Genomic DNA, 23,883 nt, shown 5'->3' with positions numbered 1-23,883 from the left:
TTCAATTCTTGCACTAGGAGCAAGAGAGGTAATTGGAGAGATGCGAGTGCTGTAATTGTACGTGTGTTACTGTATTAATTTATTTTATTAACATTACTACTGTTTCCTGATAGCATGTTGTAGTTTCTTTTAGTTTTCAAATGCAGCGTAATTTGCTGTAACAAATTCCCGATTTGAATACAGTTCTGAATGATTTGGTGGGTATAATAATGAAAACAACTTAAAAAGATTTACTATTGGACGCTAGTTGTAGAGAAGACTAACCTCGTATCTGTGTGAAGCACAGTCTTTTTCGTTAGATGATTTCAGTAGTCTCCGTTACTTTCTTCAGTAAGTTCGTAAACTGCTACGCAAGACTCATGGTGTAGCCTCTCATCCTGTGCTTATTTCGGAAGAGAATAACGACATTACTTTGGAAACAAAAATTAAAAACAATTTACCAATGACACTGAATTATGAAGCACTTGTACACACGTTCTGTAATAAATAAAAAAAGTAAAGTACGATTGATTATATATTAAATAGTAGTAAGTTACGTGAACGAACACAATCACTACATACCAGAAAAAACATCTAATATATTTACTCTCCCCCAGTGACGTATCCTGAAAATCATGCAGCGTATAAAGAATAAAATGTTTACAATGCAAGAGCATTTCTCCATAGCCTACGTATTGTATTTGATGTTTTTATAACGTTTGTATAAATACTGTCTTCACAATAATGATGTACGTAGTATAAGTAGTATACCTGAAGCCATCAGGCCGAACTCAGAAAATAAATTCCGAAGGGATGTATGTTATTTATTATTTTTTTTAAATATTTGAAATTGACTTAGAATGAAACTATATATAGAAATGAAACTGAAATTTGATATATACGGGGGTGTCAAAATTTCCCTGACATAGGGTAACTCTGTTATTATCAGAGTTACAACAAAATGTAAGAGGGGAAAACCTTCTTCAAATATGATGTTTTCAATCTAAAATGAAGGATTTTTTTAAATCGAAACTATATATAGAAATGAAACTGAAATTTGATATATACGGGGTGTCTCAAAAGTTCCCTGACATTGGGCAGCTCTGTTATTATCAGAGTTACAATAAAATGTAACAGGGGAAAACCTTCTCCAAATGTGATGTTTTCAATCTAAAATGAAGGATTTTTTAAATCGGACGGGCCGTTTGGGCTGTACACTCTTATGTCCCAATGTTAAATGAAAATGCAACGTTACCATTTACCTGGACCCACAACATAAATAAATTAAGTTACTGTCTTTTACGCTAACGTGTCGATGGCCATCCCCCATTTCAAACAGTAACTTCATTTACTTACGTTGTGAGTCCAAGTAAATGGCAACGTTGCATTTTCATTTAACATTGGGCAAATAAAGAGTGTACAGCCCAAACGACTCGTCCGATTTAAAAAATTCTTTCACTTTAGATTGAAAATATCATATTTGGAGACAGTTTTCCCTCTTACGTTTGGTTGTAACTCTGATAATAACAGTTACCCCATGTCAGAGGACTTTTGAAACACTCTGTATATATGTATCTCATATCCTTCGTGCATACGCCTTGGATATTCTAAACCCTTTCTTTCTCCCATCATCTAAAGAACATGTCAGAATTAACATTAGAGACACACTGATGCAAAACATGAATTCGGTATTGAAACTTGAATATACTAATAAAAAGAAACTATCACCACAATGCTTAATCAATACAAGCTTACAGTCACAAATTGTAGTGTAGTTTATTTTCTTTTCTTTTTTCTTTCTTGTTCTTTTTTTTCTACTTTTTTCCTTTTTTTCTTCGAAGTCTAACAGACAGAATGCTTACTGTTAATCCATCGAATCCCGGATCGAACACATGACAGTGGTCAGATCTGATTTTAAATGCAGGTCTCGTCTTATATAGCTTCATTGCTGATATAGGACGAAATACAAATCAAGCAGTCATTTGCTTTATTTCACCCAGTGTCGTTGTCATCTTTTCTATCTTGGAGCGTAATATCCAAAAAGGTAACAAAGTAATATATGGGAAACGTAAAACATTGCAATTTAAGTATTATATCGTATCCTTGATATTTTTGAAAACAAATTTAAACAAATTGTATTAAACAAATTTAACTACTGAATATGTAAAATACTGTGATAGAAAAGTGTGGAAACACCCTAATAAGTGGTAAATGCTGCAAAATATAACCACAGTAATAATGTAGGTGGGCAATAAGAATGGGGGAAATGTTTCAGGTCACATCACAATGATGTCTGCAATCTTGAATACAACGCAGTGGTTTTTTTAAATGGAAACTATAGCATGATTAATTGAATGGCACTGTTATTTTTGCTCTATCACTAACCATTACGAAGATAAGACTGTTTCTTTGTTGTGTCTCCAACAAAAAAGGTCAGTTACACGTCAAGTATCATGAACTGTTACAGGACATGTCCAGTGTGTTCCCCATTCCGATTGATTGTTAGATTCATTCTGAGTCCCTAATCACGCAAAACCTTGCGCAAAATTACGGTTGTGATGTTGGAACGTGCATCCACAGTTCGTTTCTTGAGATGTAGAACATCTCTAATTTTCAACGCATACACAACAAATTTCACATGGTCTCATAGATAGTACGAGTAGTCCATTGACGTCAGGCCTGGGAACGAGGGGGCCATTCTACAGTATTTTGCCAACAAATCCACGTATTAGGAAACTGCTGATCGAGGTACTCACAGACACAGATAAAGTAATAAAGTAGGGCACTGTTGTGTTGGAAAATCTTAAGGAATGACCTATCCTCCGACAGCAGTGATGGCAAGGTGTCGTTTTCTAACATGCGCCGATAACCCATCGTCTTTAGGAGTAAATAACGAACACACAACGCGAGTTGCTCACACACCACACCATATCATTTTGTTGGAACACCTGCGTTTACGTCAAACCAATGGTGATTGCTATCCGACCAGTACCACACATTGTTTGTTAACCTCGCCCATGTGAAAGTTTTGACTTACTAGTAAACAATATGTCAGAGGTAAGTATGTGGGTTTGTCGTAGCTGCTCTGTGGCCCATTAAATAAATTCCAGACGACAAACTGGATCATTTCTGCTAGCAGCAGCTTAATAAGGGTAGCACTATTTTCTAATATAATGCACATGATTAACGTGTGACTAACACAATTTTCATAAGGTAAACTACGCGTGCTTCTGTTGGAACTTTTACTTTATGATTCCAACACTGCCACAGTTGTTGCCTCGTTTGTCGCCGTGCGTGGTCTACCAGTCTTGGGCCGATCTGTCTCAGATTTTTTTTTTTTTTTTTTAACTTCTTCAACACTTTGAACACAGCACCATTGCCCATAAGACCCCTTTCCGGGTGACGGCGCTTAAAATCATCTGCATTCACCCTAGTGCTTCGTTCTTCAGAGATCAACACAATCTCAGTGCGCTCGGCATGCATCAAGGCCATATTCTGCTACTGAGTCACCTGCAACGACACAAGCAATCATAACTTCGTAATGGTTCATGCTAGACCAAACATTACAGTTCCATTCAATTTCTACGAGAATTTGCTAATAAAATGACATATCAAATGCTGTGGTTTCTGTTTAAAACAAATTCGTAAAATTGAATGGAACGTCATGATGATGGACTTCATTGCGGCGTGTTCTCAAACGTTTTCCTCTTCTCTGTTCCCCATCTACATTGTTACTTTAGTTATATTTTGCGACGTTTACCACTTATTAGGGTGTTTATACAGTTTTGGACCACTATATACTAAATGTACTTAATTTTATGTTGAGAGAAGGAATATATTTTACATCGTCTGCTTACAGCAGCGTTTCCCAACCGGTGTGCCGCGGCACACTGCTGTGCCGTCAATGGGCCGCTGGTGTGCCGCGAGTAAATCGAAACAAACTTATTAATTCTATAACATCAAATTGCAAAACGTAGGGAAAAATGTATATTTGTATTGCACATTACTATGAACCTCTACTAGAAATTTACAATTTTAAGTTTCATACCGTGTTACTTTTCTGTACATTTCTAATGTTGAAAAAAGTATTTGTTATTGTTATGACCATTATTGCTTCTTTATTGTTGCAGACTACTTCGTAACTTGAAAATTTAAAATATTATTCAATCCTTTCGACAAATTACCTAAATTTGTGTTTAAAAAGTAAAAGAGACTTGTGTGTTCGTTCGTTATTTAGCGATCTTCCTTTTTAGTGAAAGGTTGGATACAGTTTTTGAAAAAGAAAGCGTATTTTTAAAAACCTGAGTTCAATATTTCATTGCAGTTATTTTCTGTTTTTAAATTAGAATGAAAAATAAGCATAATGATTTACCACGGGGGAAAACCCAATGATTGAGCTTTCTTCTCTGTGCGGGAGAGATCAGTAATCAGAAAAAATACCACTGTTTTTCATATTTACAAATAATAATATCTATAAGTGTGCCGCGAGAATGTAAGTTACACCCGTAGTGTGCCGCAAGTTGAAAAAGGTTGGGAAACGCTGGCTTACAGTTTCAAAGGCGTCATTCTGTACCAGCCTTTGCAAAAATTGTGGAGCGTAAAGCAACGCAAAACGTGCACAAATCAATTATAACTAGTATGCCTATTATCACTGTACATGAGTGAATTATGAGTCCTTATATATGATACAATTAGCTTTCGTACTGTTTGTATAAATATTTTCATATGAAATTTGCATCCAAAATTCCTAGCTCTAGTTATATGCATTAATTCCGAAACAAATACAAGCTGAACAAATACTTCTAGACAAAGTTTTTAAGACTTCTTCCCCAACCAGTACTCATATTCACCCCCACAATCCTCGGCTAGTCTTCGGTAGCATGTGAGCTGTCATTCTTCACAGTGTTGTTCTTCTGTTTACATAGATACTCTCACGAAAACTGATCTAAGCCTAGTATTTTTGGAAAACAAAAATAGAAAGAAACAAGATTAGAAGGAAAGGAACTGAGCCAACATCGGTTTTCAGCAAGCAGGAGTCATACTGTACATTTCTAGCACGTGTCGCAAAGTCTAGCAGGGGAAAGTGTAGAGGACTTTCACAATTCCTGGAAAAATAGCTCTCTACGCATGTCCTGTACTATATACGACAGGTTAGAGGTGGCCCAACGATGTGTACATCATGTAATTTGCATTTTATTAAGTTGTTTCGACTTTTATGATGTATTGAGGGTAGGTCCTTATCTTTCAGTATCCTACAAATGTATGAAGTTTGATTCAAATTGCGAATTTTACTTTTCTTGTAAGATCTGAACATCCAGTGGATGAGCATGTAAGATTGATATTTGGGAAATGGGACAAGAATATACTATATAGTAAGCGTGCAAATGTAGTATTTGTTAAATTGATCTATTTTGGGAAGAAAGCAAACGAACCTGAGTAATTACCCAATCATTTTTATTTATTTATTTTGTATTGTGTACCACTGAGAAGTTCTACATACATTTGTAACGTCGTAATTGATTAAGGTACAAATTATTATTTGTCAAACAATATGATATTTTGCTTTAGATAATCTATATACAGTATATAAAAATGAAACGACTATGTTTGTGACTTAATAACTCTTGAACCACCCTACCGATCTCGATCAAATTTTGAATATAGATGAGATTCGGACTTCGAAAGTTTTTTATCATCCGAAGTCCGAATCTCATCTATATTCAAAATTTGATCGCGATTTTTATCATTTCACTTTGACTCTGCAGCTTAGGGAAGGGAAAGATATATAAAAATTATCGAAAATAAGCTATATTAGTGTCGAATCCATAATTTCCAGGGTCTCTGAGATAAAACATTGACACTTCTGATGTCGTTTAAATCTAAATTCAGCCCCACAACTTCGTGGAGGGTAGGGGGAGATATATAAAAATGATGGAAAATGGCCGATATTAATGCCGAATCCATAGTTTTCGGGGTTGCTGAGATAAACAGTGACACCTCCGACGTCATTTAAATTCAAATTCAGCCCCGCAACTTAGGGAAGGGGGAGGAGGAGATATATAAAAATGATCGAAAATGACTAATACCAGAAAACGCTTCAGTAATAGTAAAAAGTGACTAACGAAAAATATACTAATTTTTCTTATTTTAATTCAGTGAAGCGGATAATTGACGGTAGTTTGTATATATGTACTAAAAACTGCAAAAGGATATTCTTTGTTTACCCATTTATTATCTTTAACGTGAAAAAATTGAAATTATGGCCCTCTCCAGTAGTTTTTCAATCAAATAATAATAATAATAAAAACATTATCGTTGTCACCTTTTTGAGTGTGTGGGGGAGAGGGAGCTATGAACTGTATTTCTTATTAAATCTCATGCTAATTTCTCAGGTCTTTGGAAGAAATGGAGAGGCCCGTAAACCTCCTTCCCTGCGCTAGTGCCAAAAAGTAATGTTTACTTGAAACAAGAAATAATTACCTCCTAAAACAATAATATTAATTATTGTGGTTATCTCTTTTCTTTGCATTTGCATTTCATACTAGTTTTAATATTAATGATTTTGCTGTGATCTTTTAGTATACAAGAAAAGTAGTATATGACATGGGTGCATGTTAGTGTAGGCTTATTTATTTATTTATTTATTTAATTAACAATTAATACACTTTTTAATGAATTCTAACTCTTGCCTAGAACCATTTTCATTATTTTGAATGTGAAAATATTATAATGTAAAATATGTGGAAAACCTGCTTCAAACACGTCTTGAAATAATGAAAATTTAGCAAAATATGACACAATTCCGGTGAACTTTATCAGGTGGTTTACAAGTTTGAGGTTAAATTAGATTTATAGAGAAAGCAGTACGTTACAAGACTACTACTTAAAAACTGCCTTGTTGCGTGGAGTGGTGGGAAAGGCTTTTCCTTCCTTTTGTGTGGTGGTGGAAGTATTAAGCAGGATATATTACTTTCAGTGTTGTTAACTGGAAAAACATATTATTACTAATTCAGTCAATCTTTATTTAAAAAATCTTGTAGTTTTAATGTCCCACTGTCATTCTCTTCAGCACAAAGGAGGCAAAAACAAAATAAGATTTTATAGAAATAAGTGATGGATTGAAAACTGCAAGATGAGAGAAGGCAAAATCTCCGATGTAGAACAGAAGTGTGTTAAAATATAGCACATGCCTTAAACAGAAGATAAAGAAGTTTAAGTTTATGCTGTTGCATCAAGTGTCTTTGCGTTTCCAAGGATTTGAGTTTGTTTATGTTGTAAAGGATACTGTTTAAAGACAGGTTAAGAGAATATGTTGACCCCTGCAGCTATTTATATAATAATGCCTGTAGTCGGTGTTGCTAGTAACGTTTGATATTTCGTAGTACTTCTGAATGTTGTATGGTCACTGATAATGAATCAGTAGAAATTACACAACTCTTACCAGTTTTCATTCAGTAGTAACACTCGAGAACACTTGCGCATAGTTCACTAGTATACACTCGAGTGTTCACTATGAAATTCATATAACACAATTCAGGATTGAACAAAGAATGATGTGCAAATTTGCTCAGGATTTTAACACTCAGTTTACTTACTTGTGAAGTGATTCTAAAAATACTTTATATGTCGTAGCTCTTGGCTCTTCCCTAGGGCCCTGTTCACTAAGAATAAAAGTACAAGTAAAAGCAATAAAAACATGGAGATAAATAAAACATTGCTGCTAATTATACGTCGAATGGTAGTGCAACATACCGTGGAATAGCGGGCTCAATTTGTTCGTGCTTTTGTTCACGCAGGGAAGATTAACATTTATTTTGGTGCCAGTGTTATATATACTTTTTAATTATTGTCTCCCACCCTTATCTATGTTAAGCTTTGGATTTTTTAAAGAAACTAAACAAATTTTCAAAAACAAGTCTCTCTACTTCAGTCCTGGCTCCAAATAAAATTTTTGACTCAACAATATTGTGTTGTATAAAACAACTATAAGTAAAAAGCTTAGTACTCAGAATCAAATGTTAATTTGTAAAATACTTTCAGAATTCTTCTTTCCATCATTTGCTTAGCACTTCGAAAAAGAAAATTTAAAAATGGGTAAGAAACTAAAAAAAAAAAAAAAAAAAAAAAAGTTAAAAGGAGTAAAAAAAATATGAAGTAAACCACTTCTCGTCAGAAGGAAATGATGCACATGTTTATTCACCACTCACTGATCAATTGTGGATTGGTGAGACCAATTGGGAGGACCAGTGAGTGACAAACAAACATGCGCATAACTTTCTTTTGACGAAAAGTGGCTTACTTCATATTTTTTACTACTTCTATCTATGATTCTAAATATGATTATCACTCGCAATACATTGTAATATTGTGTTGTGTTTCTTTTCAATGTCTCGAAAAGCTTGAAACCGAGTATTCTGCTTTAGCATCTCAGAGGTATTCCTTAACCTATATACGTACTTTGAAAGTTTTCTTTTTTCATGAGTAAATAACTCTCCAAACAACTGCACTTCATCTCGTAGACTCCTGATTTTTTGTTGGGATCGGTATAGTAGCTCTGAAGTTGAATGATATTCTTTTCCAAAGTGTTTTTTGTTTGGTGAGTTCAATGTTGTGCAAAAACCATACTGCCTAAATATGATATTTAATGCATTTGTCACACTGAGAATATAAGTAGTCCAACCCACTTTTTGTCGGTGGTCTCGGATTCAGGTATATTGGAACGTGCATTCCTTTTAACCTGATTATACCAACTCAATAAAATAGAAACAGGCTATCCATTCATTCTATTAAATTGCAACAAGTTATTTATCAATTTCTTCATTTAAGTCTGACTCTAATGAGATAAATTTTATACCACGCAGAAAAAGGTTTTTCCATACATTCACTTCGGTCACTGATGAATGTGCGGACCTATAATGTATGTATTGTGTACCTGCAGTGAGCTTATGGTGGATGCTGATTTAAAAAAAAAAAAAAAAAGTTACTGTGACCCACACAAACAGTGAAAAATTGACTGACTGGACCCGGACTCGAACCCGGGTCTTCCGGAAACGCATCCAATTGCGTTTTTTCTTTGTACACATAAAGTACGTCGTCTACATATCTATAGTACGCATAGCACCTAGTTCTTGTTCTTTAATAATCTTACTTCCAAAAAAACTTGAAGAAATTGACTGAAAACGGAGATAATAAAAGGTTGCCCATGGCTAAACCTTCTACTTTTTGATCTATATTTTCTTCGAATGAGAAAATGTTGTATGTTAAAAAGAATTCAAGAAGTTCCAGTATTTCATTTATTTTAGAGGTGTTACGTTTCTTCATGTACAAGGTAGAAGCTACAGATTCGTAGACTAGAGAATTAGATTTTTTTTCTTTTTTCTCTCAGAACTTATTTCATTGGAGTCAGACTTAAAAGATCGATTACTTGTTGCACCTTTAGTAGAATAAATGGGCATTCTGCTTCCATTTTATTGATTTTGTATAATCAGGTTAAAAGGAATATACGTTCCGATATCCTGACACCGAAACCACCGACAATGCGCTCATTCTTTTTGTATTAGAGTGTACCTTTCCTTATTTATAACATGGTCATTTGATCTTAATTTTCTTTTTTTGTATTACTGTTCCTTGTATTATTATTATTATTATTATTATTATTATTATTATTATTATTATTCTTTCTTTCTTTCTTGATGATAAAAGGTGGTAGAACAGTCTTGGCTGAATCTCACGCACTTTAATAAAGGCATTTAGATGTGAATGTACAAGTTTTGTAGTTGAAAAACTGATATAAAAATCCGTATGTCACTGTTTTTGTAATTGAAATTGTCGGATTTTATTCATATTGTCCAACTAATGTAAAAACTTTAGTATTTTGAATAGTGACATCTGACTGACACCTCAAGCTTACATTATATTAATGATGTATTCTTCATGTAACTATGATTTTTTTATAATACTAATTGAAATTACAAAGTCTGTTGAATTTGTACTTTTGTAACTCCACTTGGCAGTAATACAATTTTTAACGCACTCGATGATTTCACAAAGCACAATAATCGAGAATTAGGATGAATGGTGACCTAAAATTGATTTTAAAACAAATGTCAGTCCTTTCTTCACATTTTGTACTCTGTGTATGTATGTATATATGTCTTTAATAAGAAAAGTTCCCCGCATTCCCTGATTTTCAGGTTGCCAAAATCTATTGTGAAAGAAGTAACTGACCTTTCTTTTTTACAATGCTGTTATTATTTATGAAACTAATACTAATGGATATGAAACGATTTGCTGTACTTACACTTTTAAGAGATTTTAACGTATAACAAACTGAAAAATCAAACATCCTGGCTGAGAAATCGGAATGCGAAGTAACTCTGATCACATTACACTCGCAAAGTTCAAGAAAGAGATTAGGAGAGCTTGCACATCTCTAGATGGAGGTAGCTTTCTATTTGACAGTTCTGTAGTAGAAGATTAAAAGAAAGAATAACCTTTTTATTTTTAACATTCCACTGACATAATTCCTTCGGTTCTAACCTTTATCTTTTTCACCACTTGATGAAGCCGAAGGAAAATGGATGAAATATTGCAAAGGTTTCTCTCTCTTAATAAGACGTTCAGGTTGTTTCCTTATATAGATACTAGTATCACATGGTGCACGAAAGAAAGTTCTTTAAAGTATTATATCAAGGTTTGTTTTTATTTAATGATTAATTCTTCAAATACTAAAGTTTTTTTTTTTTTTTTTTTTTTTTAAAATCAATTGTAGATTGTTCCTTTCGTTCTTGAGTTGTTTATCAAATATGAAGGTCTGGATCGTAAAGCTGTCGTCTCATCATTTTATCCACACATAATATATATGGTAAGTAATATTTTACTTGTGTTTTCTTAGTTTAACATCTGATATTTTATTCTACCAAGAAGAAAAATGTAAATTTCAGTTCCTTCATTTAAGATTTTTGTCAAACATGGTACAATAATGGAAACAAAATCTTGTAGGTTCATATAGCCTCACTACTGAACGGGACGCTAAACTCAAAATCCATCTATCTAAAAGAACTGCATCACAGAGAATCCAGGGCGTAAACTATGCGTAAGAAATTAATCCTAGTGACTTGTGGAGTTCCGTTTGGTTTCTCTTGCAGATACAGTTAGTACCGGATTCACGTATAAGCTAAACAAGGTATAGCATAGGGTCCCACTCTTTTGGGGCTCAAAGAAAAAAAAAACTAGACATACTTTTACAAAATTAAGATAAAAAATAAATAAAATAAAATCTGCATAAATCAACAGTGTGGTTCTAGATATAGAGTAAGTAATGGGCCCCCTCCTGCTAGCCTGCTTCTTAAAATGTCAGTTGACAAAGATCAGCTGGACATATAGAAGGCCGGATTACCTTCAATAGCTTAGGGCCTTATCAAACCTAGATATAGCCATTAAATCAATTGGTCCATGAATTGGCAATATTACCTACTGACCTCTGGAAAGAATTAGTTTTCCTGATTTATTAGCATAAATGTAATGATAGTCCTTAATTGTGACTGTTCCCTTTTTGAAAACTTCTACGTATAGGTAATAATTTTGGTTCATATAGAAACAGTATTTTATAACTCATTTATTTTCATCTTCCGTATTAATAACCACTTTCATAAGATCAAAGTGATCATCGCGGCAATGTAATTATCCATGTGATATTCGGTGACTGAAGGCTACGGAAAATTGCTTCCTTCACTTAACGTGATACATAAGACTGTTCGGTTTATATTGGCCTAAATTAAGAACGTCGCTGCCATCTTGTGAATGACGCTAGAAGAATGTATCTGCAGTAGATGGGTGAGTATTGTCAAAATGATGTCTAAACTAAACCATTACTGGGTAGCAGGGGTGCCCACAAGGGGGTGGGTTATGACGCAAACTGCGTCATTGAAATATTTGGGGGGATTAAAATCTATATAAATATGTTTGATGAGGGGGGGGGTAAAATTAATCGAAAAGAAGATTTTTTTCATGGAAGAACACCTACGGATAGACAATTGGAGGGGTGCGTCATAGACATAAGGGGGGGGGGCACCACTGCTGGGTAGTGTATTGGTGCTATTCAGCCGGTTCGGACCGGTTCGCTAGAACCGGTTGTAAAAATATTTCGAGTTCGCAGAACCGTTTGTTGTAAACAGACACAAACACACAGACACACACACACACGCAGCTAAAAGGGAGAGCTGGTTGGATATAAATTTTTCACAGCCAAGTACAATTTACCTCTTTAAAAAACATTGCTTTGCTCTGTACATACCAGAAGATTAATGGCGGGGTGGGGGAACAGTAAATTTTATCTTAAGAGTCTTTGTTTTAAGTAAGTTTTATAGCTATAGAGTTAAACATGTGTTCTCTCAAGGCTATTGGCACTCTATCAGACGTTTCCAGATTGTCAAACTAAACACACCAACACACTGAGCAAGGCTAGTGATATAAAACACACAATCACGTAACAGTTTAAACACAGTAACTGTGTCTTCATCAGACTTCCACTCCTCTCGAGAAGGTGATTTCTGTGATTGTGTGTTTTATATCACATAGCCTTGCTCAGTGTGTTGGTGTGTTTAGTTTGAAGGTATCAGGGTGTCTATCGGTCACGAAAGTCACGAAATCAGAAAACGGTCATGAAAGTCACGAAATTTAGCTTTTGGGTCACGATTTTTTTTTAATTGTGCAAATGTAAGTACAGATTGGAAAATTTTGTTCTATAAAACATCAAAATTCAACAACAAAAATGTCTATGGTCGGCTTTAGACGCTACCAAATCGCAAGCAAAGTACGTTTGTATCGCATGGATCAAAAGTCCGCCTAATTCGCACCCAAATTCGCTCTTGAAAATGTTAGGAAATTTTATGATTTGGTAAAGAAAAGGTCACGAAATTTCATTGTGGAATTTTAGTAGACACCCTGGGTGTAAGCGTTTATTGCGTTTATTTCTTAATCTGAAATACTCAGATATCAAGAATGAGAACTGAGGTTATATGAGTGAAGTGGTGAGCGTTTTTATATTTGAAGCACATTCATACCATTATCATCAAGTGTCGTTCCATTGCTGGATGGTCTTTCCAATAATTTTTGACAACCATATACCTTGGACAATTCGTATCTAATATATTCGCAGTGCTACATAATTTTATCACGCCACCTTGTATTAGGATGCTGTTTGTAGGTCGTAGGTCTCTATTTGACACTTCCGATATCCAGTAAAGAAAAAAAAAATGTCTACCTTGTATGGGTTATTTGTTAAGAGAATTATATATATATCTACCTATCCATCTACTCTCTCTCTTTTCTCTCTCTCTCTCACACACACACACACACATATATATATAGAGAGAGAGAGAGGACCGGTTGTTAAAAAATTAGAATAGCACCACTGGTCATAACCCTTTTTCGTGCTTGTTTTTCTTACATATGCATGATGAATCATGTCGGAACATGATTTCACACTCGGGGTGATCATTATGAAAACTACTGTCTCCTGCTACTCACACCAGTAGCCTGTAGGGAAGCAGTCGCCTACGGAAAGCACCAGGAAGAGAGCCCCAAGGGAAGTCACGGTTCCTATAAAGTGGAAAATCCGGGAGAATCAGGGTAAGTCAGGGAAATTGAAGATGGTCAGGGAATGTAAGAGAAACCTATTGAAGATTAGAGGAACTTTGAAGTTTCGTCGGACGTTTTGTTTTGATTAGTGAAGAAGACTTAAATGTGACAGAAATACAAAGCCATTATGAAGCATTAATGGTGGAATGGGTTGGAATTGTACTATGTTATATACGTCACTTGTACCACTTACTCAGTGATTCTTCGGCTCATCGAGGAAAATTTACTACTAAGATCACATGTTGCACAAAATTTCCTGTTCTGCGGCGCTGGTTAGAAAATGTTAGTTAGTTTCAAAGGACATCGGAAATTTGGGACTATGTAATTAAATTTCTACAGCAAGCAAAGCTGCCAAACACGAGTCCTCTGGAAACCCTGAAGAAGGTAGCAAATGATCCATTCATAAAGTGCGAACTGTTTTTCTGTAAGATGGTAGCCACTGAATGCGTAAGTTTCAAATATCTAGACCAATGTCCCCATTCGTCTCTGATGCTGTAGGGAAACTTTTATGAGATCTCATTATTTGATGTGTGAAATCAGAACTGTTGAAATGTACAGATATATGGGCTATTAAGTGTTGATGTGATAGAAGCAGAAAATCTTATTGTGAGTAAAAAAGTGTCGACATTGGATTTGGTGTCGTACGTTTTGTCGCACAAATAGGAATAGAGACTAAGAAACAACTGAAACTGGAATTTTCACATGAATGTCGCTGGATTCTAACTTCTATGATTGCTAAACTTCAACAGAAAATACCTTTACATCAGAAAATAGTAAAATATCTGTCTTCGTTAGGTCCTCAGGTAATTCAACTTTTATCTCATTTAGGTCAAAAGAAGTTCTCTCTTCTTCGAGACGAACTTCATGCGTCTGACTTCATGGATGATATGTTTGCTGAAAAAACTGAAAAAGGATACATTTCTTTATCCAGTCTAAACACTACAGAATTTCAAGAAATCGTGCAGAGTTGTAATGAATTAGAACTTGAAGCTGCTTACAGCAAATTTCTTGCTGGCTCTGAAGAATAAGAACATGTATGGAAGATAGTAAAAATCGAGCTTTCATTCTCACATGGAAATGCAACGGTCGAAGAAGGGTTTTTCCTCAATAAATCACTCTTAATCAAAAATATACATGCAAAGATTATTTTAGCACAAAGGCATATTCATAACCAGATTCAAGGGGCAAAAGGTATTAAACACCTGTAAATCACCAGAAGATTGATGCTTTACATGAAATACTCCAGGAGACGCTATGAAGAATACTTACACTAGCAGGCGGAAGAGATCATGACGGCAAGGAAGCTAAGAAAAGACTGTTGGATATACAACTGAGAGACTTGGAGCAATAAAAGATATGTCTGACACTGAAAAGTGCTGGAAAGGAGTTGAGCCATTGATGCCGAGCTGAACGACATCAATCAAGACTTCCTTGACGCAGGATCGGATCCAGGGGGGGAAGGCGATCGCCCCCCACCCCAGAAGAGGAAACTTTCTTATTTTATATATATAAATAAAACCCATCCTAAAGTTTGGAGCCCTTGAAAGTGGCAGTATGACAACCCACCGCCCCCCCCCAGAAGTCGGTCCTGGATCCGCCCCTGCCTTGACGTTAATTTCAGTAACTCCCTGGGGGCGAAGTTACTGTTTGGTTACAATTTTGCTTAATCGTTTTAATTATAGTTTAATTAGTTTTAATTCAAATAAACTACTATTTTTCTTTTTCTATTTGATTTTTTTTTTTTTATATTTGTACTTATTTTATGTAGATGTCTGTAATCTTATTTGTAGACAATTGTAGAGTGTATTTAAAAACGGAGAAAATAGTGACCATTTATATGAAAATAAAAGTAAGGTCAAAAAAATATGCTGAAGAGAAATTGTCAAATTGGTGAGGGAGAGTCGTCTGTAAGGGAGGAGGAGACCAACTTCATAAGAATTTCATGTAATTATGGAATTCTTATGAAGAGTATAGGAAACTTCAATTTTATTATTATTACATAGTTGTTAGCACGAAAGAAATTTCTGAAAATCTTCAGTTTTCATTGTAATGGGATAAAATATAATATGAGCTCATTCGCTGTATGGTTCGATACGTATCAGTATGTTTCGATATTTTAGCATGTGCCAAGCCTAGGATTAAAGAGGGAGTTTTCGAAACTCGTGATTTTACATTTGTTGAAGTTAGCATCCCATTTTCAGCAGCGAAGCAAATTATGAAACGTGGATCTACAGTTTGAAGGTAGAATCCGAACCAGCGTAATATGTTCATTTGGTTCATTCATGATACTGCTGCATTAAACAATTATGCAGAAAACTATTTCTGCAACATATGTACAATATATACATCACAAACACAACACTAATAGTTACTTCAATCAAACTATTAAGAACCAATTGCAATAGACTTGAAACTATTTGACTTACTTCAACCAAAGAAACAATCCCCTATTAAAATGAGGATTTAAAAAAAAAAAAAAAAAAAAAAAACGATCCAGTCGACTTTTAACGTCTTCGTAAAAATATGACTTTACCAAGGAGAAACGGTTGTCTATCAAGGACTTTTTCAAACACTAAAAACCAAGGTTTGAGTCTTCTCTCCTCTTCCTTTCTTCTTAGGCCCACAATTATGTAATCATTTATCATTGAACAGTAAAATAAGTTTAAAACTTTATTTATTTACTTATTATTTTAAGAATTAGAACTACGATTTATGTTGATGTTTCGTTTATTTTAAAATTGTATGTTAGTACTGTGTACATAATAATTTGGTCACCAAATTTCAAATCCTATCAAAAGCAATTAGAAAATATTCAAAAGAAGTTCTTACGATATCTCTGTTACAAGAGATATCATGAATCGGCTTAAACTAAACGAATTCCATATGTAGAACTATTAAAAGAATTTAATTGTATACCACTGAGTGATAGACATGAAATTGTGGATCAGATATTTTTATATAAGTCAATAAATGGAATAGTGGACAACATTGATTTTCTTTAAAAAAATTAGTTTTAATGTTAAGACAGTCCAATTTGGGGTCAAGAGATTTATTAACAAAAAGTATACCCAGAACTGTTTCTTTACAAAACTTTTTGTTATATAGAATGTGCAAAACGTATAATAAATTAGTAAGCATGGAGAATTAGGTTTCAGTATTAATTTAGCAGAGTTTGTAAAATTGTTAAAGAATATATATATATGCAAAATGAAAACATCATTCGTGATTTTATTATTGCTGTTATAAAATAAATAAATTCAAACTGTTGTAATGTAATGATTGACGGGCCACACTTTTCTGTGATTTTTATTCTTTTTATTTTTGTTTTTTATTTTTTATTAATTTATTATTATTATTATTATTATTATTATTATTATTATTATTATTATTATTATTATTATTATTATTTTGTTTTCTGTATAACATAAATAATGTACTTTAATTTATGTAAGACTTCTGTAAGTAGAGATTTATCCCTGTTGAAACTCGAAAGATAAATAAATGAATTTCGATCGTTTCTAAATTTCGATCATTTTTATTTCTCGCAGTAAAGTTAGATAAAAAGAAAATATCTCCGTAATAAAATTAGGAATAATTAATTAATGTAGTCAGGTAAAATGTTTTTATTCTTGGATTTCCTTTTTTTGTAATATTTTTTTAAAACGTAAATACAGTACATAGATATTTGTATAAAGTAGTGGCCTATACTAAAATGTCAGAAAATATGATTAAAAGGGGGTTTCGCTATATATATATATATTTAAAAAAAAAAGAAGTGTTTTTAATTAGGACTCCGCCCTATTGTTTTTTTTTTTTTTTTTTTTTTTTTTTTTTTTTTTTTTTTTTTTTTGCTATCTGGCCTGCCCTTCCGCCACATTTAGGGAAGATAGTCGGAGTTTACTCTATCAATAAATAACATTACAGAATAATAACCCCAACAGCATTATAAGCATAACAACATACGGGTAGATCGTCTTTAATAAAAAAACTTAATTTTCGCTATGTCCTTATATTCGAGTTATAATGGCAAGAGTGCTTCTTACATTTTGCCTATATGTCAGTTTTACTGTCCAACAAAGATTGCCACAGTTTTCATTACAAAGCGAACCAGTGACTTATGCTAAAACCGGACAGGCTATGGTGTACACTTAAAAGATACGTTCTCTTCGGTATCCTGTTACGGATTTGTTGAAAATTATATATATATATATATGTTAAACGTCGAATTTTCGTAACTGTTGTCAGCAAAACGAAAGTTATGAGATGTGCAAGAAAAGAAACAAAAAATTAAGATCAAAATAGGAGACCTTCTTATGAATAGGATGAAAAGTCTGTTACTTTGAAGAGTAAAATAATAAACGATAGTAAATGCTAACAAGGTGTAGAATTCAAAATAGCTCAGACGAAGAAAGCATTCAAAGTAAAGCTAAAGTTTCCCGGAAACTTCGACATTGATACTGACTAAAAGGCTGCTAAAAGTACAAGGAGTGGACAAAAATATGGAAACACTTGTGAAATGCTACCTGATATTAAAGTTTTCTTATAGACAAGCGTGTAGGTGGCGGGGCCTTGTTTGCCAAATTCAACCACCTCTGTAGTCTCCTTAACATCTGGCAAGGTTCATTTCTAGTCGAAACAGTGTTCTGTGCATTTGCCAGGGAATCATGTTAGAACTGGCAGAATTTCAACCAGGTCTGACTTTTGGAACTTGGATGGTGGGTGCCTCTTTAAGTAAGGTAGTGGAAGTATTTGGCATATCACGAGATACCCTGTCCAAGATTATGTCACCATAGATTAAGAGTGGAAAAATCATATCGAACAAGCACAAACGTGGACGAGAAAGTGTTTTAAGCAATAGACACCGACGAACATTGCACAGAGTTGTGATGATAAGTAAGAAGTCGACAATAGCAAAAGTGGGTTGAAGTGTATTGTGCTTAAAAGCCTTATCAACACCAAATCAATACGAGGGGAACTTCACAAGCAAGGTATTTATGGACGAGCCGCCATTTCCAAACCTCTCATTATGGATATGAATGCTTCGAAGAGGAGCAAGTAGTGCCAAAGTTATAAAATCTGGGTGTTCGAGCACTGGTTGAAGATCATTTGGTCAGATAAGTTGACATTTACATTATTTCCGGCTTCTGGCCGAATTTACATCTGGAGAACGCCATCCCAAGGTTGCGATCCAGATTGCTGCCCCATGTAAAACATAGCGGGAGTTCCATTATGATATGGACAGCCATATCTTGGTATTCTGCTGGACCCGTCATTACCCTGCAAAGGCACGTCGCTGCCAACGTCTACGTGCCCATTTTTGAGCGACAGGTCCATCCCAATAGTACAAAGTCTGTTCTCTAATGGTGATGATATTTTTCAAGATGGCAACGGCCCTGTTTATACAGGTCACATCAGTCCAGGACTGGTGTTCTGAGTTTCAACAGAAAGATCTACCATAGCCTCCCTGATCACCTGATCTCAATGTTATTGAGCTTTGTGGTTAGTGCTGAAGATAAATGTTCGAGCACGCTATCCATTATCATCATCGCTAAAGGAATTAGCGCAGGTTTTGCAATAAGAATGGTACAAAATTCCCCTGGAAACTGTATAGAGATTGTATTTATCCATCCTAAGAAGGTTGTCGTACACAATATTATACCCTGGCCGGCGAGCGATGATTTCTGACAGCTCAGCTCGCGAGGACAGCTGAGGAGTGCAGTGTTACCATGTGCTTCTCGCGTACGGGGAGAATCGTCTGCTTTCTCGTTGAGGCTGAGAGGGGGGTGAGTGAAAGTTTGGCAATGTGCAGTGATTGCCATGGAAACGCGACAGGTTCTGAGCCTAAGGTTGGTTGACCTGCTGTCTTCTGCTCGCTCACCGTGGCCTTGTGCAAAGCTGTCAGAAATCATCGTTCACCGGCCAGGGTATAGTCTCAGGTAGGCGCTTTTTGTCAAGTGTTTTCACATTTTTGTTCATCCCCTGTATATGCATGGAGTATGATGTTGTATTGATGTGGGGCATAGACTCTAGGAGAAGAGAAAAGCGGAGGACAAAAGCCTTCAAAGTGTGGTGTTATAGAAGGACGGAGGTAATGGTAGAAGAATACCTAGTGAAAGGTCGCGATTTAATTATGTCAACCACATAATGCAAAATGTAGGATAGAAAAAGTACGAGGAAATGAAACGTCTGGCTCAAGATAGGGAACAGTGGAAAATGAAATGAAATGAAATCTTTCGGTTCAGTGTCCCATGATTATACCTTTTAGGCTAAGGGAGACGTTGCTTACGGCAAGTGGATGATAATGGAAGAATTGGTGGAATGAGAAAGTGGGAGGAAACGGGAGTACACCGAGAAAACCCACGGATACGATGTTGTCCAACACAAACTTACTTAGCCGGGGATCGAACCAGAGACCCCACTCACAAGAGGTAGGCGCTCTACCATTGAGCCACCATCCCCCCCCCCTCCTAGTGGAAAGCTGCGTCAAACCAATCGAAAGATTTGATCTGAGAAGAAACTGTTAGCGTTAAGGCATAAGTTAAGAAAGTTTTAGTGAAATATTGTGCAAGGTAATTAATTACACAGGGTATAACTATATATAGTCACGTATTTACACTAGTAAAAGTTTCACAGTCTTTTTAATTACCTCAACCGCAGTAGTTGGTAGTAGCGTAGCTCATGTTATTCAGAGGTATAATCACAGTGTACAGTCTTAAATCTTTGTGTCTTTTATTCTGTGGTTGGTGAATGTGTTCAAAGTACTATTTCAACTTCTGTTCAGAGTACACTTGTCAGAATTTAATTTTGATCATATCTCCGTAGATTCGGTTTCCTGTGTCGGCCGCCGATTACGCTTCTTTACAATCATAATGATAATGATGATGATAAAAATAAAGTATATACTACATCCAAAACATTTTTATTTTGTCAATTTAAGCAATGTCGGTTACTTATTTTCGAATATTCACTGATATCAAAAGAGGTTAGATAATGGACTTACCGTATGCAGACTTCAAATTTTTAGAGAAGGAACTTCATAATCTATCGAAGGCAACAATCCGTGCCGACTTTTAATTTAGAATTTTCTTCAACAGTATTGTTTAAAGATTTGGATATCCAATTTCAACAATTAAGGCATATCAACAATGAAGAAAATTTTAAATAAAAAATCGACAAGGATTGTTGCCCCCTTCGATAGGTTATGAAGTTCCTTCTCTGAAAATATGAAGGCTGTAGTTTGAAATTTGTAAGAGAAATCGTGAATTTTTGTGAAAGGTAATAAAATACATGAGAGAAATACGAGGACTGTAGTGACATCTATCGGCAAAACTTGTCCCATTAAACCAACCTTAAGTAGTACATTTTTCATGCTTCTTTGCTACTAAAAATAGATTTCAGAAATCATTACTTCTAATTCAACAATATAGCTGTACTGTATTTGTATAGAGCCGAAACGCCAAGACGTTAACTTCAGAGGAAAGTAACGAGAAACCGCTGTAGAGGGCAGCACAGATCAATTGTATGTCGTTGTGTGCTAGTCTCTGGCGGAGCATCCTGAAACTAAAAGAAATCTCCGCTTGAACTAGTACAGAAGTCCACCGAAAACACGTAAGACGTACGGAAAATTGTGATATGGTTTAGAATTAGATATATACAAGAAAAAGGATTACGGAAAAAGTCATAGTCACTGTTTGTATATTTATATGCAGTATGTATACTATCTGAATTACCCGTTCTTCGCATGGAAAGAATTTATGAAAAGTATTTGACCCTCCCCCCCCCCTTTGGGATACGCTTTTCAGTGAAAGTGTAATGATAAAAACCCGTAAGATAACTTATGTTTGGCATAAATTTGTTGAATCTCCTTACCCATTTAGGATGCGTTCTTTAATCAAAGTGACGTGATAAGAATCCAACTGAGAAAAGTAGATCTACTATGTTCCGAAATTCTTTTCAAACGGGATAGCCGTTTTCTCGTGATACAATCACAAACAATAGATAACGTCGATTTTGGACATTTTATTTTTCATTCCATGCGAAAGTGGCTAAACCCGGACTTAAAACTGCATCGGGAATGTCACTTTTCATCCCAGCGACACCGAAAACTGTAGATTGGATACTAATAACGGTTGTTTTCGATTATTTTAAATGTCATCCCCACCCGTTACCCGTATGCCGATTTGGCAGAACTTGGGACTTAAACACAATCGAGAGTGTCATTATTCATACTTGTGACCTCGAAATTCTGAATTGGACACTAATATTGACCGTTTTTGATTACGTTTACGTCACCCCTAATCCTTTAGGCTAAAAGAGACTGATGATTAATGAAAGTGAATGACTGTGAAATTCATTCTTTTGTGCTTTTCCAACAGGAATCAATCAGGGGACCACGTCATCAAATCTCCCGCGCTAGCCACTATACCATCGGGGAGGGCTGGGATAAGATCAGAAATAGGTCTGTTCTTGGGACGCTGATTCCATATCTAAGAAATAGTGTGTCCCAATATCTTAATTTTTGCTCTATGGAAGGGGGCACCGAGGCTCAAAGGTAGAGCGCGTACCTCTGATGTGTGGGGTCCCTGGTTCGATCCCCGCCGAAGCAAATTTGTGATGGACAACATCGTGTTCGTGGGTTTTCTCAGGTACTCTCGTTTTCTTCCACATTCTCATTCCACCAATTTTCCCACTATTATTCACTTGACTTAATCATCCATCTCGCTTAGCCTAAAGGGCATAACGTAGGACGTTAAATTGAAAGTTTTTTTTTTATTATTATTATTTGCTTGGCATCCATACTAAAAACAGAACTGGAAAATTTGTGCCATTTTCCGTTTCAATAGAAGAAAAACACTCTGCTGAAGACAGGAAAGAGGATCACGATTAGAAGCTCGATTATCGTTCGGGAGATGTCAACCGCTGGAGGGTTTGTTACCTTCTAACTGCACGATGTGTAACTTCTAGCATTCCACAATTATGTACCTTTGTTTCAGTGATACAAACCTGGGATATGGACAGCTACCGTTAAAGTCGCCGTTACCTCTGAATATGAAAACGAATTGATTCCATTAACTACCTCGACCGAGATAATCGCTCTAGCTATCTATTGCATAAAACAGAATTCAAAAATTCGCTTTTGTTCAAGAATTATCGTGAGTGGGGTAACGGACACGTGTACTATCACTACGATCTTGTAAATCTTACACAGCGTGGTCCTAGTAAGAGCTGAAATAGATTTTATTCTGGATTGTTCTGAGTCCAAATTAAAAAAAGAAAAAGGTTTCCCGGTACCAATTAACGTTTTCTTCTCTGTGGAAATGAATCTTTCTTTAACCAGAAGTCGTAGTCGATTCCGCGACAAAGGCAGAGAGGATCCTACCCTTAAAATGCAGTCTAAATTAAAATATTATGTCCGTTATCTTGGTATCTATTAATGTTGTCCAAATCAATTTTTCGGTAAACCGAAAATTGATTTTTGAAACAGTTGATCTGTTTCGGTTTTGAAAATAGATTTTCGGTTTCGAATATAAATTTTCAGTTTTGAAAATAGATTTTCGGTTTTTGAAAACCAGTGTTCAGTTTTCCGCCGATTTTCAAAACCAATTTTCGGTTTCTTCCTTCTCCCTTCAATCATAGGTTGGTGGGCAACATGAAAATTTTAAAACCTTTCTCTCTCTTGGGAGAGTTGTTTTATAGTCTGAAAAAGTCTCTTCTTCATAACTGCATCTAAATATTCTATCCTTGGTCTTCCTCTTCCTGGTTTTCCTTCTGCCTTTCCCTCTATCAACACGATTATCCAACCGGAGTGCCGAATAAGATGGCCAAGCAGGGGCGGATCCAGGACCGACTTCTGGGGGGGCGGTGGGTTATCATACTGCATTTATATATATAAAATAAGAAAGTTTCCTCTTTTGGCGGGGGGCGATCTCCCCCCCCTGGATCCGCCCCTGTGGCCAAGGATGCTGCTTTTCTTCTTTTTCCTGTTACTTCATAATCTGTCGACCTTCATTAGCTTCTTTAAGTTTTCGGTTTAGATTTACAAAATCTATTTACAGTTTCGGTTTTCAAAACCAAAATTTGATTTTTTTGTTTTCTTTCTTCACCATTGCAAACGTTACTTAAAGTGAATGTGAACGAAAACAATTCTAAAAAGTGGGAATAATGTGCATAAACAGAAATAGTACACTCGCAAGTCTGAACTAAATTTAATGTGTGCTACAAATTGGACATATGGTAGTAATGTTGTCGAACACACAAACAAGT

At 35.3% G+C, this 23,883-nt stretch overlaps 1 protein-coding gene across 1 annotated transcript in view; it reads left to right on the top strand.

Annotated features, from left to right (window-relative positions):
- Window positions 1–23,883, top strand: part of LOC145680411 (glycerophosphodiester phosphodiesterase 1) — a 64,277-nt gene that overhangs the window by 27,627 nt on the left and 12,767 nt on the right. Inside the window, exon 4 of the mRNA XM_081750921.1 lies at window positions 10,751–10,843. Coding sequence (XP_081607047.1) covers window positions 10,751–10,843 — 93 coding nt within the window. The remainder of the gene's footprint in view (window positions 1–10,750; window positions 10,844–23,883) is intronic.

The sequence above is a fragment of the Thermobia domestica genome, chromosome 3 (genome assembly GCF_964235325.1).
Source record: "Thermobia domestica chromosome 3, izTheDome1.hap1.1, whole genome shotgun sequence".
Lineage (NCBI taxonomy): Eukaryota > Metazoa > Arthropoda > Insecta > Zygentoma > Lepismatidae > Thermobia > Thermobia domestica.
The sequence above is the reverse complement of the archived record's forward strand: the minus strand, read 5'-3'. Positions and strand labels throughout refer to the sequence as shown.